This window comes from Mustela nigripes, chromosome 11, assembly GCF_022355385.1.
Source record: "Mustela nigripes isolate SB6536 chromosome 11, MUSNIG.SB6536, whole genome shotgun sequence".
Lineage (NCBI taxonomy): Eukaryota > Metazoa > Chordata > Mammalia > Carnivora > Mustelidae > Mustela > Mustela nigripes.
In genome coordinates this window covers 9,234,007-9,250,119 of record NC_081567.1, presented here as the reverse complement: position 1 = coordinate 9,250,119, position 16,113 = coordinate 9,234,007, and the positions used below count along the sequence as shown (strand labels likewise).

Sequence of the window (16,113 nt, the reverse complement as noted above, 5' to 3'; positions counted from 1 at the left end):
AATACACTGAAGTCCTATAGATGAAATGAGAGGTTTGTAATTTGCTATAAAACACAAAGACAAACACAGTGTGGGGGCAGACTGAGGGAACAAGACAGACAAAATGCTGGTAACTAACCAGTGAAGCTAGAGGGAGATCCATGAGATTCCCTCCCTTTCCTTTTGTGTACACTTGAAATTTGACCTAATAAAACAATGTTGTTAAGAACAGATGAGCACAGTTGTACTTCAAGTTTTACTGCACTTTGTAAATTTTGTTTTTAACAAACTGAGGGTCTGTAGCAAATCTACTTCAAGCCAAGTCTACTGGTGCCATTTTCCTAACAGCATTCGCTCACTTCACATCTCTATCTCACATTTCGGTTATGTGTTGTGGTATTTCCAACTTTTCATTACTCCCTTCATGACGGTGACGTGATCTTTGATGCTACTTTTCTAATAGTGAAGCCACAAACCACACCCTTATAAGGCAGCTGACTTAAACAAGTATGCGTGCTCTGACTGCCCCATTAACTGGCAGTGGTCCCATCTCTCTCTCCCAGCCTCCCTATGCGCCAAGCTACTACAGTATTGCAATTACACCAGTTAACAGCCCTACAGTGGCCTCTTAATTGTTCAGCTGAAGGAAAGAGTCGCATGTCTCACACTTTAAATCAAAAGCTACAAATGAACAAGCTTAGTAAGGAAGGCAGATCAAAAGCCGAGACACGCTGAATGCCAGGCTTCTTGCACCCAACAGCCCGGCTGTGAATGCAAAGGAAAAGTTCTCGAAGGAAATGAAAAGTATTACCCTAACGAACACGATGAGTGGTAAGAAAGTGAGAAGGCCTTATTATTGACATGGAGAAAGTCTGAGTGGTCTGGGGAGAAGATCAAACCAGCCACACCATCGCCTTAAGCCAAAGCCTAAAACAGAGCAAGGCCTCACTCCTCAATTCCACGAAAGCGGAGAGCTGAGGAGGAGATGAGTGTGGAGCTAGCAGAGGCTGACGCAGTGAGAGGTTTTGGGAAGAAGCCGTCCCTACAACAAGGGAGATGTAGAAGCTGGAGGTCATCCAGAAGATCTAGCTAAAACCACTCACGAAGGGGACAAGGCCAAACAAAATTTCGAAAGAAAGCGCCTATTCTGGAAAACGACGCCATCTAGGACCTTCATAATTACAGAGAAGTCAGTGTCTGGCCTCAAAGCTTCAAAGGTCAGGCTGACTCTTGTTAGGGGCTAATGCCACCAGTGACTTGAAGTTGAAGCCAGTACTCACTCACCATTCTGAAAATCCTAGGGCCCTTCAGAATTATTCTCAGTCTGCCTGCTGTGGTGGTTGTTCCCACTGGTCGGGCTCAGGCCTTCAACTTTCGTTCATGTTATTGTAAAAGCCTTTTGGATTACCTTATCTCAAGTTTTCTCCCCTCAAATCTCTTCCTCCGTGAACTTTTTTTTTTTCTTTGCTACTATATATAGGGTACCACTTACTAACATGCATTATAAGGACTATCTTTTCAAGCATTACCTTCAATCTTTATAATAATCCTTGGGAAATGAGAAAAGGAAAGTTGAAGTGATGTACCAGCCTGAGGACCTATAAGCTACTAAGTGTCAAAGCCAAAATCTGAATCCAAGTCTGTCTGGCAGCAAAGCTTGCTCTGTTTGTTCCTAGGCCATACTATATCCTCTTTCTAAGAAAGAACTGCCATTTTTTCTACAAAAGAATTTTTAGAAATTTACAATATTTTAAAAACTTTCAATTCTCAATGATGACAGGATGAATTTTTTTTATGATCCAGTGCAATCGGACTGAATCTATCTTTTCGATCAAATTAATACCATTTATTGAATTACTCATTCCTTGACCATTTATCTGCAATCCTGGCTGTTTTGTATCCGCTGTCCCCACCTGCTCCGGGTTACTTTCTGGGTTTTCTATCCCATTCCCTGAGTCTAAGTTATCACTCCAGGGTTTGCATCTTCTGTTAGCTCAGAGCTCATCCCAGTATCTGAGAGGTGGAACGTGGTTAGTAAACACAGGCTCATCAGTTAATGCTCGGAACATCCTTCTCCCACGTCACAAGAAGAACGTACCTGAGAGAAACCTCGAGTCGAACTGTAAGAACTGGTAATGGCATTGCGGCTGGAGCTAGGGATGCCACCTGTGTATGTGCTTGTCAAGGAGCTCACGGAAGAGGTGCGAGATCTCTTATTCGAGTGGTCATCGGAGCTCTGGGAATTAAGACCTCTCTTCAGAGAGCCAGGTCTGACAAAAGAGAAAAAGACAGTGAATGTGTCATTGAAGGCAGCATTCTTTAAAGCCTTCATCCATGGTTGCAAGATATTTCTTAAATAAACTTAATTAAAAAGGATAAAGCTCTTAATGCTATTGCTACCACTTCAGCTCAATATCTCAGACAAAGTCAGGAAGAGAAAGCTAAATATTTAAATGTATTTAAGAAATCAAATGCATGACTCCACTTACACAATATTCTAGGAAAAAAAAACCCTCACACTAATCTACAATGACAAAAAGCACATCAGTGGATGCCTGGGGCTAGGGGCAGGACTGCAGGAAGGTGTTACTAAGGGGCATGGGGCAACTCTGAGGTGACTGTTAGGTTTATTACTTTTGCTATGGCAATGATTTAACAGATGTATACATGACAGAACTTATCTAGACTGTACACTTTAAAAAGGCAGTTTTTTATAAAGTCAATTGTACCTCAATAAACCTACTAGAAAAATCAGAGTTAAGAGGAACCAACCAATTTTTCTAAGCTTCCAACCTAAACAATCTTTCTTGTAGAAGTCCTCCAACCTTTGTTACAATGTAGACAACTCACTTTCTCCTACAGTGAGGACCGTCAACCACAGATTCTTACACTGGATGAAAATGTATTTCCTCTAACTTCCACCTATGGATCTACTTGGAGCCCAACCGAACAAATGTTAGCCTTTTCTTCATGCAACTGGTTAAGGCTGCATGAAGCTCTTGCAATGGTTTTTGGTAACCATTATCCCTCCCCCATCATTTCCTCATTCCCCTGGAGACTTCTCGCTCTTGGTTAATACCGTATACCCTCCAAGCCCACTCGTACACGGTGACCACCCTGTAACATCTTACAGTTGCTTCACTCGGAATGAGCGTCAGGTTGTTGTCCCTTACAGTGCCAGCCATCGAACCAAGCACAACAGTGCACAGACAACGAGGGCACAAGCGAGGACAGAAGGACCCCCCGCCTGCCCCATTCTGGTCTTTGTTCTGCTACCAGCACAGGCTGGGAGCACACCAGCTCTTTCGGCACACTCCTGACTCAATAAGCATGTAAGTTACCTTAAGTCTTTTCACACAGACTTCCAAGACACTTTCCCTTTCATCCAAACCCTAAATGTATTTAAACTCAAATGTACCAACTTAACATTTATCTTACATTTCATACTGCTGCACTTTAACTATCGCACAAACCTGTTTTTATACACGGTTATTAGATACATATACAAATTCTCTTACCCTTACCATATTTTTATCCATATTAATGAAAAAATATTAAAAGAAATTAGAAGATGGTTATTGTGGGACATTACTCAAAATGTTCTTCTCTGATGTCAAAGATCTGAACCTGGACTAATAAAGCAATACAAACACACGGAGGAAAATCTATAGGACAACTGCTCTCACGATGCCCTTCCCCCATCTACCTCATTCAGATGGATTCTCACTTACTTAGGCACAAAAGAAGCAGGGACTCCATTGGCCACCAGGGGCTCAAATGCTGAATGTCCACTCCCACTGCTATCGTGGCGCCTGTGACAAATTAAAAAACCCTCAATTAAATGAACTTTTTTTTTTTTCTTAGAGCATGCTCTCATACTCCTGGAACCTTAAAGTATTTCTGTGGCCTGCAGAAATGGCTAGACAAGAAAAAGGTTGCTTCAAACCCTAAAGATCCTAAAAGGTAGATTCATTCTTTTTTTTTTTTTTTTTTTAAAGATTTTATTTATTTATTTGACAGAGAGAAATCACAAGTAGATGGAGAGGCAGGCAGAGAGAGAGAGAGGGAAGCAGGCCCCTGCTGAGCAGAGAGCCCGACGTGGGACTCGATCCCAGAACCCTGAGATCATGACCTGAGCCGAAGGCAGCGGCTTAACCCACTGAGCCACCCAGGCGCCCAGGTAGATTCATTCTAAGACCGTCCTAATAATAATGAGTACAAAAATGCTTCAAGACCTTTTGAACTTATTCAGGTGTATTATTTGCTAACTTCTCTCCAAAGTGTAACAATCACAAACTTAATACCCTACCAGCCACATATAAAAAACAAAAAACAGAAACATTTTTAGAAACTAACCCACACATCCCATAGTGCTCTGGACGTTAATATGGCAAGTCTGTTAGGGAAAAACTTCACATATCACACATAAGGGCCTATGCATGGCACCCAGGATCACTGCCTACTCCAAGTGTGAGAGAAATGATACAGAATCCTCAGTTACAGGGTCACTGGAGTCAAGAAATATTTTAACCTTGGAGAGTATGAGAGACTCATCTGGACCGTTAGAATGACTAAGATTCCCTCTCCGACCTCCACATCCCCCGCTCCTGGCCACCCCTGCTTAGCTTGCGGACATCGGTTCACAGTGCTCACTTAAAAACCATCTGTACGCATCCTTAGATCTTCCTGAGTCACATAAAAACACTTCTATTTATTAATGTCTCCCCAACTAACTCTGCATTGGTAGTACCAAAGAGGGCCAACTTGGTAGGATGTGAATGGTCTGGCTTAGGTAATGGTTGTATTTAATGAGTGTGGGGTCCATGGTCTCCTCAGAGTGCTTCCTGGAGCAACAAAAACGAAGAAACCCCCTCTCATTAGTCTGTTTATTGTCCTGTTGTGTTTCTTCTTTTTTTTTTTTACTTCTATACACATACAATCTAGAATTCCTTATTTTATTATCCAAGTCCCATAGGGCCTCTGTCTTACTCACTGCTCTATCCACAGTACTGAATAGGCCCAGGCACACACTAGGTGCTCAGTCTGCCAAACTGAAAGATGAGTGAAACCCTTAACTGAGTCTTGGAAAGCAGTTGTCACACCTAGTGACTTCCCCTCCGCTCTCCCCACCACCCAGGACACAGACTGCTTATGCCATTTTCATTAAAGTATCAGGAACCAAATAATGGAATTGGTTTTACTCTCATTACTGATAAATCTACCATATTCCAGTTGTGACTTTTCCTCCCCAAGCAGTTCCTTTGGCACCACTATGACATCTGAATGATGGTTACCCAAATAACTGAGTAACATAAGTTGGTGAAGGGAAGATTTTTAGCATTCTCTCTAAAAAAAAAAAATAAAATTTAGCACATTTGTATCAAAAGTATAAGGCTGACATGGCTAATAGCTGTCACCTAATCTCTAATACTCATGGGAAAGGTAAGTTATAACATTTAACCTGTACATTAGGACGTTAACAGCATCCAAGCCCTTGTTACGAAGCTCTTCTATAGAATCCAAAGAAGGGCACCTACTGAGGCTCACAAACTGTGGAGGTGTGGCCTCTGCTTCTTTTTGGGCAGGATCAGTATTTCAACAAATTACAGGAGTCTGTGTCAGAGGCCTGTTTAGTACTCTGCGGGGCCTGTTACCTTCTTTTATTTTCCTGGCTATCAGAAAATATTTGGTCTTCCTCCTCCACGGTCCTTTTCTTCCTCTCCTTGAGGGCACTTAGTACGGTCTCCTTCGCACATGGGTCTGGGGCATTACCTGATGGTGAGGACAGTGTTGAGTTGATTGTCTGCTCTGGTCTATAATGAAAAACAAGATTCTGGTATTAAACTATGTTAATAACTATGCCATATAGCACAGACTTCAGTCACTGGAAATCAGAAGCTAACTAATAAGTATACACTGACAGAAACTGCCCTTAGAATTACAGCTACAATCTAAGACCAAAATAAAACAAAACGATGTTCAAGGACTAGAGTCAGGGATTTCTCATTCAAGTAAGCACTTCTTCCCTTTTTTGCTTTATAGTTGTTTTGTCAGAGAACAGCTGTGGAAAAACAGGTGAAAATAAACAGGGGTTTAGTCTGCCAGTAGTAACACTCACAATGGTGAACGAGTTCGTTTATTATCCGGAGGAGCAATCCTCACTGTCACTGGGCTGCACACCATTTTGGAATTACGAGCAGACAGCACAGCCTTCTTGTGATAACCATTCCAGCACACTGTAGGAAGTACGCCCAGAAGGGAATACTGGGCCTGTTGGATTGGATAGCGTCTTCGAGGTGTTATCATAAAGCGATTTGATAAAGTCCCACAATCCCTATGGAGAACAGGAGACATATTATAGAACCAAAAAAGCTTGAAGGAATGGCAGAAATGTAAATTGCTGGAGAATCACGTGGGTTCAGTTATCTTCCAGAGAGCTTAAACCACTTAAAAAAATTTAAAAAGGTTTTATTTATTTATTTAGAGAAACTGAGCACACCCAGGGGAGGGGCAGAAAAAGAGGGGGAGATAATCTCAAGCAGACCGCCCTGAGTGCACAGAGCCTGATGCAGGACTTCCTCTCACAAACCTGAGATCACAACCTGAGCCTAAACCAAGCGCTGCATGCTCAACTGACTGAGCCACCCAGGTGCCCCTTAAACTTTTTTTTTTTTTAAGATTTTATTTATTTATCTGAGAGAAAGAGTGATCACAAGTAGGCAGAGGGGCAGGCGGGGGAAGCAGGCTCCCTGCTGAGCAGAGAGGCTGATGTGGGGCTCAATCCCCAGACCCTGAGATCATGACCTGAGCCAAAGGCAGAAGCTTAACCCTTAATCCACTGAGCCATCCAGGCGCCCCTTTAAACTGCTTTTTGAGCCACAAAAAAACACAGCATTTTTATGGCAACGCTCCCCCATTCCATCTAAGGATGGAAAGTGGCAGCTGCTCAGCAGCTGTCCGAACAATGGACTTCAACAATTGAGAAGAAAGTTGAAAACCTTGCCCACACGAGGGAAAAAAAAAAAAGGTGCAGTGAAAGATAAGTGTGTGTTAGGACATGCAAGGAGGGACTCTTCAAGGATTCGTAGATCTTTTCAATCTTTTATGCTGAGTCACAAGTAATAAACACCGAAAGTCAAACATTTTGACACCTAAGTTCATCTTTCAACTAAATGTACTAATCGATAATCTAATATTTTCACCAAAGTTTTATATTCTCTTGTAATGGTCAGCTATTGGGACAAAATGTAAATGCCCTTTTAATTGGATCTTTATCAATCAAGTTTTATTTAAAGAGGGGTCTTCTGGGAACACCTCTTTGAGCTCGGCTAACTGACCTAATTGCTCTTATTGGTTCAAAGAAAAAATACAGCAAAACACACTATTATAACTACTCTAGAAAGATCGAGGTATTTTCACCAGAAGTAGGGACATTTTAGTAGCTTATCAAGTGTTTTTCGAAAGGCTATATTAAAATTCAGTTTTAAAAACTGTAAAAAAGGGAAGAGCTCTGGCATCACATCTTATTCCAAGGCAGCGGACGGTTGACACACAGCAAGGTGTTTCAAGAGGACAAAGCGACACAGAATCCACTTTTGACTTGATGAAAGAGAAAATCGGATTTAAAAGTCAAGCTCTCCATTCAAAGCCGGTCGAGAGAACGGAGGGTGTGGGGAAGTTGAGCGGATCTTACCGGTGGGAAGGCCTCCTAGAGGATCGAAGAAGAGGAGTGGGGGGAGAGGGGTGAACGTGATGCACACGATGGGCCGAGTGCGCGGGCGGCGCGGCGCGGGCGGGAGTGCGGCGGCGGCCAGGCCTCTCCAGCAGGTCCCTGGCCTCCGGGGCGGGGGCAGGCTGCGGGGGGCCGGGCTTGCCCAGGTAACTGCCCATGAGGAGCAGTTCGGCGGGGTCGGGTCCTTCGAGCAGGGTCCGCGGCTCTAGGAGGTTTCCGTTCACCGCTGACTTGGCTGGAGGCGAGGCGTGCAGGGTCCGCTGGCGCCGCGCGTTCCGAACGAGCGAGGAGAGGGCGCGCGAACCGCGGGGCTCGCGGCTCAGTCCCCACCAGGCCGCGGTGGCCCCCACGGCCAGCCAGGCCAGCGCCGCCGCCGCCGGCACCAGGTACAGCACGAGGCCGAACAGCGACAGGCCGAGGAGCGCCGCCCCGCCCCGGCCCCCGCAGCCCCCGCCCCGGCCCCGGCCGTCCCTGACGCTTGCTATCGGCCGCCGCCGCTCGCCTCCGCCAGCCGCCGCTGCCGCCGGAGACATCGCGGCTCCGCGCCGCGGAGAAGACTTAAATATCCCAGCGTGCACCGCGCCGCGCGCCGCGTCACCGCGCGCCGGTTGCGTCACTGCGCAGGCGACTCGTACGCGCGGCCGCCCCGGGCAACGCCGCAGCTGCCTGGCAACGCGCTAGACCGGACCCCGCTCTGCAACTGCGGCCTCCAGAAGCTGCGAGGTAGTCTTCCGGGGGCTTCTGCGCGCCCACCGAGCGGCACCCACCCCGAGGTGACCCGGTAGAAGAGTCGCGTTAAAAATAAAAGCTCTCGAAAGAGACCGCTCACGTAATGCTCGATCCCTGTTGTTTTCTAGAGGGCAGAACTCCCCGGAAGGGGTGGTTACCCGGCACCTTTTTCACGACTGCTACCAGAGGTGGTGAGTTTTTCAGCTGCCCTGTTTCGGCCAAAGGGGGTTTACACGCACAGCAACAGAGAAAAGCCAGGCCAGCCCAGACCAGCCACCCTTGTTAAATGTGGATCTAATTCTAATAAACTCCGGATCAAGCAGGCTAGTAGTGTCAGAGACTGCGGATCAAGCCTGAAGCTGCAAGCTAAGTTTGATTTCCTTCCGTACAAATTGGTTAAGTGGGACAGTTACCTACCAAATTTCACATCATGGTTCAGAATCGGGTAGATTTTGAGGATTTGTGATCAATTTAACGATGTTAAATATGGTCTGGGAAAGTAGATGGGTGGTTGACAAGGGCTAGGGAGCATGTTGGGGGTGGGAAAATGGAGAATGACTGCTAAAGGGTAGGGTTTTCTTTGTGGGGGGACAAAAAATGTCTTAGAATTAGATTATGGTGGGGTTGCACAACCCTGTGAATTCTATGGTCTGTGAATTTTATCTTAATAAAACCATCTAAAAAAAAAAGTCTTGGAGGTCTCCCAATTCAGATTTTGATCTAGCTCAGCTTCCTAGGCCATTCATTCACTCCACTGCCAACAGACATGAAAAGACAGGGTCTCTGATCTCTAGTGGAGAAGAAAGATGTGTAAGCAGAAAGCTAGTCACTGTGGCCAGCATGATAACAGAGGAACAGAAAAGAGAGGGAATGATAAAGGAGAAGACAGGCTTGGAGGTTTCTTGAGCCAACAAGAACTGGGCTAAAATCAAGGCACTGTGCAGAAGCACAGAGATGGAAAGGAGTCTGGCTGGAGATTAGGAGGTTTGAGGGAATAGAGAGGTTAGAAAGATAGGCACGGCTCAGTACAGAGGCCTCTAGAGGAACCTAAAGAGATGAGAAAGGCAGGTAGTTCTCCCCAACCCATTGCAAGTGTAATTTTGCTTCTCTCTGTTTGATTTCATGAAAGACTTCATTTGAAAAGAAAATGGGATGGGCTGTGTTACTTAGGAATAGATCTCTGCAGTAGCAGTTGAAGAGCTGGACAAGAGCCACACTCCAGTGAGTTAAATTGTGAATGGAAAACCAGGAAGTAGAGGCAGTGAGTGCAAAATTCCCATTCAAGGAATCTGGATAAGGAAGAAGAAAGTATCTAGCTCAGCAAATTATCATATATTACTGATATTCAGAGGAAGAGCCAGACATAAAAGCCATCAGTGTACACATGCCATGAGACTAAGATTACTTGGGAATTAATACAGATGGAGAGGTGAGACTTGAGCCTCAGGACACCCCACTGTTTAGAGGTTGAAGAAATGGACACACAAACCTGCCAATCATTTAGTAAAATATAAATATGACTGCATTAAAATTTAACACTTCTGTATGGGAAAAGAACATAGATGCTAAAAGACAAGCTAAGACTGCTAAGAAACAACTAATACAAACCAAAAAAACCTCATATAACTCATTTAAAAACCAAGGAACTAGAATTTATAAGGAACTCCTAAGAATCACTACAAAAAGACTCAACTGTAAAAAAAGGACAAGTAATATAAAAATGTAATTTACTGAATAGGAAACCCAAATGGCCAATAATAATACATATGTACATGTATATCTGTAAATACTTCAGTAATCTAGGAAATCTTTACTGAAGTAACAAGAAACCATTTTGCATTCCCTTTGCAGAAGTAGAAAAATTTAATAGTTCAACAAGATTAAATTTTGGAAGGATGTGGAACAAATGGAATGCTGTGCTGTTTGTAGATATGTAAAACTACAATTTGGAAAGCAACATGACAATATCTAATAAGACTGAAGAAATAGGTACCTTATAACCTTGCAATTCCATTTTTGGGTACAAAGACCATCATTGCAGCATCATTTGTATTATTGACAATTTGAACACACCTAAATGTCTAATGTCTACCAACCAAGAATGGAGGAACAGTGGCATAATTTATATAATGAAATACTATAAAAGCAACTGAAAATTAACCACCTTCCCAGCCATAATTAAGTGATTCCAGGCTAGTTCTCCCGCCATGAACAACTAAGAAAATGGACAAAATTTATGAAGCAACTACTTTCAGACAACAGGAAGTGCAAGACTGATCCCTGAGAGGAAACTCATAAAGCAAGTGCCGAAAATCACCGAGTTCCTCTAAGCAGAGACAATTTCCCAAGTGTAGTGCAGACAGCTAGAGTATGAGCAGAGCAGGGAGATCCCACAGGGCTGAGGAGACAAAACTAGACTTGATAGATGAAACCACTGGAAACCACTGGGCAGAGCAGTGGAAAGGAAGGTGTCATGCCACAGGGAGGTGCAGAGGTCTGTGTGTGAATCCCCTAAAATTCTGTGGCTGAAGGCTGGCATGATGATTCATTTTATGTCTCAACTTGACTGAGCCTCAGCGTGCCCGGATACTTGGTTAAAGATTATTTTGGGGTATGTCTATGAGAGTATTTCTGGATGAGATTAACATTTGAATTGGTAAACTAATAAGTAAAGAAGATTGCCTTCCACAGTGGGTACGCCTCAACCAATCTGCTGAAGGCCTGAATAGAACAAAAGTCCTGGGTAAGAATTCTCTCTGCCTGGCTTCTAGCTGGGACATCTATCTTCTCTCTCCTTTCAGACTTGAACTTGGAACTAACTCATACTATTGGCTCTTTTGCTTCTTAGTCCTTTGGCCTTGGACTGAAACTATACCATTGGCTCTCCTGGGTCCCCAGCTTGTCGACTACAGATCTTGGGACTTCTCAGCCTCCGTATTCCATGAATCAATTCCTGATTGTGTGTGTGTGTATCCATCCTATTGGTTCTGTTTCTCCGGAGAACTCTGAATAATGCAGCCAGGCAGTATATGCACAGAGAGGCTCCCTGAGGCTTACTAGAAAGCAAAGTACTAAATGGGTTAAGATTAGAACAGAGATATTAGAGTTAGAACATTCCTGGGGTAAGAGTTATGGCCCTACCAAAATGGAGAGATCTCAAAAAGTGCATCTTTTTTTTTTTTTTAAAGATTTTATTTATTTATTTGATAGACAAGAGATCACAAGTAGGCAGAGAGGGAGGGGGGAAGCAGGCTCTCTGCTGAGCAGAGAGCCTGATGCGGGGCTTGATCCCAGGACCCTGCGATCATGACCTGAGCTGAAGGCAGAGGCTTTAACCCACTGAGTCACCCAGGTGCCCCAAAAAGTGCATCTTTAACATCCTTGGGCTCCACTTGGAACAGCAAAAAGGTTAAAACGTGAGGTAAGGACCACAGTCTAGAGTAAGGCCTATTCTAGGTCTGCCTTAATAAATTCTAATATCAAACCATGACAAGATCCACAGGAAACAAGTTTGGAGGCTGAGTATCACCAAGTTAGTGGGGCTTGGGAAACACTCTAGGCTCTTCGCTGATGTAAAGACAAGACAAAAAACCAAGTATAAACAAGTGTAAGGTCCTTAGCCAGTAATTATACTGCCTGCTAGAACAAGAACCCATATGCCTCAAGGAGAAACAAGAGACTCCAGACTATTGTTCACAATGTACAATATTCAATAAAAAGCCCTTTAGGGGACGCCTGGGTGGCTCAGTTGGTTCGACGACTGCCTTTGGCTCAGGTCATGATCCCGGAGTTCTGGGATCGAGTCCCGCATCGGGCTCCCAGCTCCATGGGGAGTCTGCTTCTTCCTCTGACCTTCTCCTCGCTCATGCTCTCTCTCTCACTGTCTCTCTCTCAAATGAATAAATAAAATCTTAAAAAAAAAAAAAAAGCCCATTAGGCCTACAAGAAAACAAACAATGGGATCCATAGTTGAAGTAAAGGAAAGCATAGTCTTAAGAAGTAAAGAGATAAGGAATCTGCCCAGAGATAAGGAATCTGCCCAGAAATGGCAATTATAAGGAAGAAACTAACAAATACTAAAACTAAAAAAATTGAAAATTTTTACTAGGTAAGCTTACTAGCAGATTGGAGAGAGAAAAACAGAGCCAGTGCCCTGAAAGACAGATCAGCAGAAATGATCTCATAATGAACAGACCCTCCAGGATTTGCAGCAATATCAAACAGTCTTCCATGCATGCAACTGGACACTCACAAGGAGAAGTGAGATGGGGCAGAAAGATGTATTTTTAAAATGTCTGAATTGCATGAATGTGATGAAAAATTACAGTTTAAAGATGCATGAAGCTGAACAAACTGCAAAGCACCTAAAACAATAACTGCAGCTTCTAATCAGAAACAAGGTAGGCTAGAGGATGATGAAAACATTTTTAAGTGCTGGGGTGGGGAGGGGGAACCTTGTCATCCCAGAATTCTGTGTTTAGCAGAAAATCCTTCAAAAATGAGAGTAAAATAAAGACATCTGATAAATAAAATCTAAGAGAACTCATCACTGACAGAACTGTACTACAAGGAATGTTAAAGTCATGCCCTTTATTTTTTTTTTTAAGATTTTATTTATTTGACAGAGAGAGAGAGAGATCACAAGTAGGCAGAGAAGTTGGTAGAGAGAGAGGGGAAGCAGACTTCCCGCCGAGCAGAGAGCCTGATGCGGGGCTCGATCCCAGGACCCTGAGATCATGACCTGAGCCAAAGGCAGAAGCTTTAACCCACTGAGTCACCCAGGCGCCCCAGGGCTGCCCTTTAGACCAAAGGGAGCTAAGACCAGATAGAGATGTGGAACTTCATGAAGGAATGAAGACCATCATGGTAAACAAGTGGGTAAAAGACTTTTTTCATGATATAAAAATTGATTGTTTGAAGTAAAAATAAAGACACATTGTATAAGTAGATGTAAAAAATATAGAAGGAAAAGACGTAATTATAACCACCAGAAGCTGGGTTGTGGGGAGGGTAAGTAATTATACTACTGTAAGGTTATTATATTTGTGATATGGAAGGCAGGAAGTGGGACATGTGAAGTACAGGTCTGCCATGAGAAAGGGTATGGTGAGATAGAAATAGAAAACTTATGTGTAAAGGTGTTTGATAGTGACTATACCCTGGATTGTAAGAGAAGTCTTAATAAATGTAAAAGAATTGATATAAAGCAAAGTGTATTCTCTGAGCATAATGGAATTAAACCAGAAAATCAGTAACAGAAATAAAAGGAGAATCTCCAAACACTTGATAATTAAACAACACAATTTAATTAATCCAAAAGTCAGATAGCAAATCTCAAGTGACCTTAGAAAAAGTTTTGAAATGAATTACAATGAATATATAATGTGTCAAAGAGAGGCTTTTACTCCAGAAGATAATGGAACAACAGATTTACCCTCTGACCTAGAACAACAAAAACCAAACAATATATCAAACAGTGGTTTCCAAGACTACAGGTTAGACAACAAAGGACAATGTTCACTGAATTGACAAACAGCCTGAGCCCTATGATCATCACAGCTTTCTGTCGAGTTTCTAGGCAGTGTTACAGAAAGGAAAGGAACAGAGGAAGAGCCCAGTGTAATTTCTAGCTTGAAATATAGGGCTAAGAGTTTGGGGAGATCAAAACAGCTAAAGTTTAAAATACAGAATACCAGAGAGAAAACTGAAGAATTCTCAGAGACCAACAGAGGTTTCTCTTGACTAGTTAGCACAGTACTCATGGGTGTATGTTTATAGGGAAACTGTAAATGCCAAGAAAAAACCATCCAAAAGTATTGAAAGAAACAGGATCTGGCACTAATAAACGGTCAAGAATCATGTTTATTCTCACCAATCAGACTGTAAAAACTAATACTCAGGAAGGTGCTGCCTCAGTTGTGGGAAATAATCAGTGTCATACTGAGTAGTGCTCTGGACCTACCTTACAGATCATAAAAGCAAAACCTGAAAGGATCAAACTGTTTCCAACAATCTTACCTACATCCCAAACAAAGTTCAAGAGAACGTACAAGACTAAAAAAATGACCAGCACTCAGTAAGGTAAAATTCAGTGTCTGGCATCCAAACAAAGGTCACCAGGCCATAGACAAGCAGGGAAATAGCTCATTGGGAGGAGAGTAATCAATCAAAACCGATGCAGAACACATGTTAAAATTAACAGAGGACAATAAAAATCATTTTATTCTCTATGTTCAAAAAGATAGAGATTGGAAAAAAATAAGACGATACAGTGGCCTCAAACTTCCCAAACATGATAAAAAATACACATTGTTATATCTGAAGCTCAATCTTAAGTACAAGAAACAGAACTATAACTAGGGCTTGGTAATACAACTCAGTGTGGAAGAAGAGACAGAAACCGTATTAACATCTTAACGAAGAGTGGCCATGTCATGAGGAGATCGACACTGGCAATACAAACGGTCTAATTGCTGGGACAGGAAGCTGCCCCCACCACCACTACACAACTGCACATTCTAGAATGGAGCTGAATGGAACAGCATGGTTGACAAGCTACTGCAGAGGATAGGGAGAAGAAATCGGTCCCTAGTTAGAGGAGAAAATAGGGCTGGAGAGGTTACGAATAGGAGGGAGAAGACAAAGAAGGTACAAAGAGAACAGTTTAGGACTGGGTATGTGAGGTACCCCCAAATAACCAAACTGTTCAAAACGAGTGATACAGATAAGACCCTAAAGACAGCTAGAGAAAAAAGGTTACTTATAGAGGGAAAAAAGAGAAGGATAATACAAAATATCTTCTTGGAAACAATGCAAAGGAGAAGACAGCAGGTAACACCTTTAGAGTACTGAGAGAAAAAACTGCAAATCTAGAATGATATACCTAGTGAAACTGTTTTAAAAAGGGGAGATAAGGAAGTCTTCAGACATATAAAAGCTAAAAGAATTCATCACTACCAAACTAAAAGTAAAAGAAATGTTAAAAGATGCCCTTCAGGCAGAAGGAATATGATCTCAGATAGAAACCTGGATCTACATAACGGAAGGAATACAGAGCACTGGAAATGGTAGCTGTATAGGTAGGTATTTATGACCTTTCCTCCTCATTATTTAAATCTCTTTAAGACGTAACTGAGTGACCTAAGCAAAACATAAGAGTAGGCAGCTTCAAGTTCCCATCCTCCCAATAGATACAAAACAAAACAAAAAACAAACAAAAAAGTAGTAATTATCAGAACCAACTTCATTAGAACTCTGGAAAACCATCAGAGGTTTACATCAACCAAGCAAATGCTGAATCAAGAAAATAGCAATTTTATTTTATTTTACTTTTTTTAAAGTTTTATTTATTTATTAGAGAGAGGGAAAGAGACCAAAAGTAGGCAGAGCAGCAGGAAGAGGGAGAGGGAGAAGCAGGCTCTCTGCTGAGCAGGGAGCCTAATGTGGGGCTCGATCCCAGGATCCTGGGATCATGACCTGAGCCGAAGGTAGCCACTTAACCAACTGAGCCACCCAGGTGCCCTGAAAACAGCAATTTTAAAGTGGTGGAAAGCTTTGTGGGTTTTTGTTTGTTTGTTTTTTACTTGTTCTTCTCTCACATACTCCCCATCTTGGCAGCAGTCTTGAAGACAGAAACCTACATTCCCAGCGTGGGAACCTGGTCGCTGGTTCTA

The 16,113-nt window shown here is 42.9% G+C and overlaps 1 protein-coding gene across 1 annotated transcript in view; it reads right to left on the bottom strand.

The window, feature by feature from the left end:
* POM121C (POM121 transmembrane nucleoporin C) overlaps positions 1-8,292 on the bottom strand; it is a 28,847-nt gene extending 20,555 nt beyond the window's left edge. Inside the window, exons 1-5 of the mRNA XM_059414670.1 lie at positions 7,673-8,292; positions 6,098-6,313; positions 5,634-5,792; positions 3,711-3,791; positions 2,078-2,249 (exon numbers count right to left, since the gene is read on the bottom strand). Of these exons, the coding sequence (XP_059270653.1) occupies positions 2,078-2,249; positions 3,711-3,791; positions 5,634-5,792; positions 6,098-6,313; positions 7,673-8,244 (1,200 nt within the window). The 5' untranslated portion in view covers positions 8,245-8,292. The remainder of the gene's footprint in view (positions 1-2,077; positions 2,250-3,710; positions 3,792-5,633; positions 5,793-6,097; positions 6,314-7,672) is intronic.
* Positions 8,293-16,113: the final 7,821 nt, after the last annotated feature.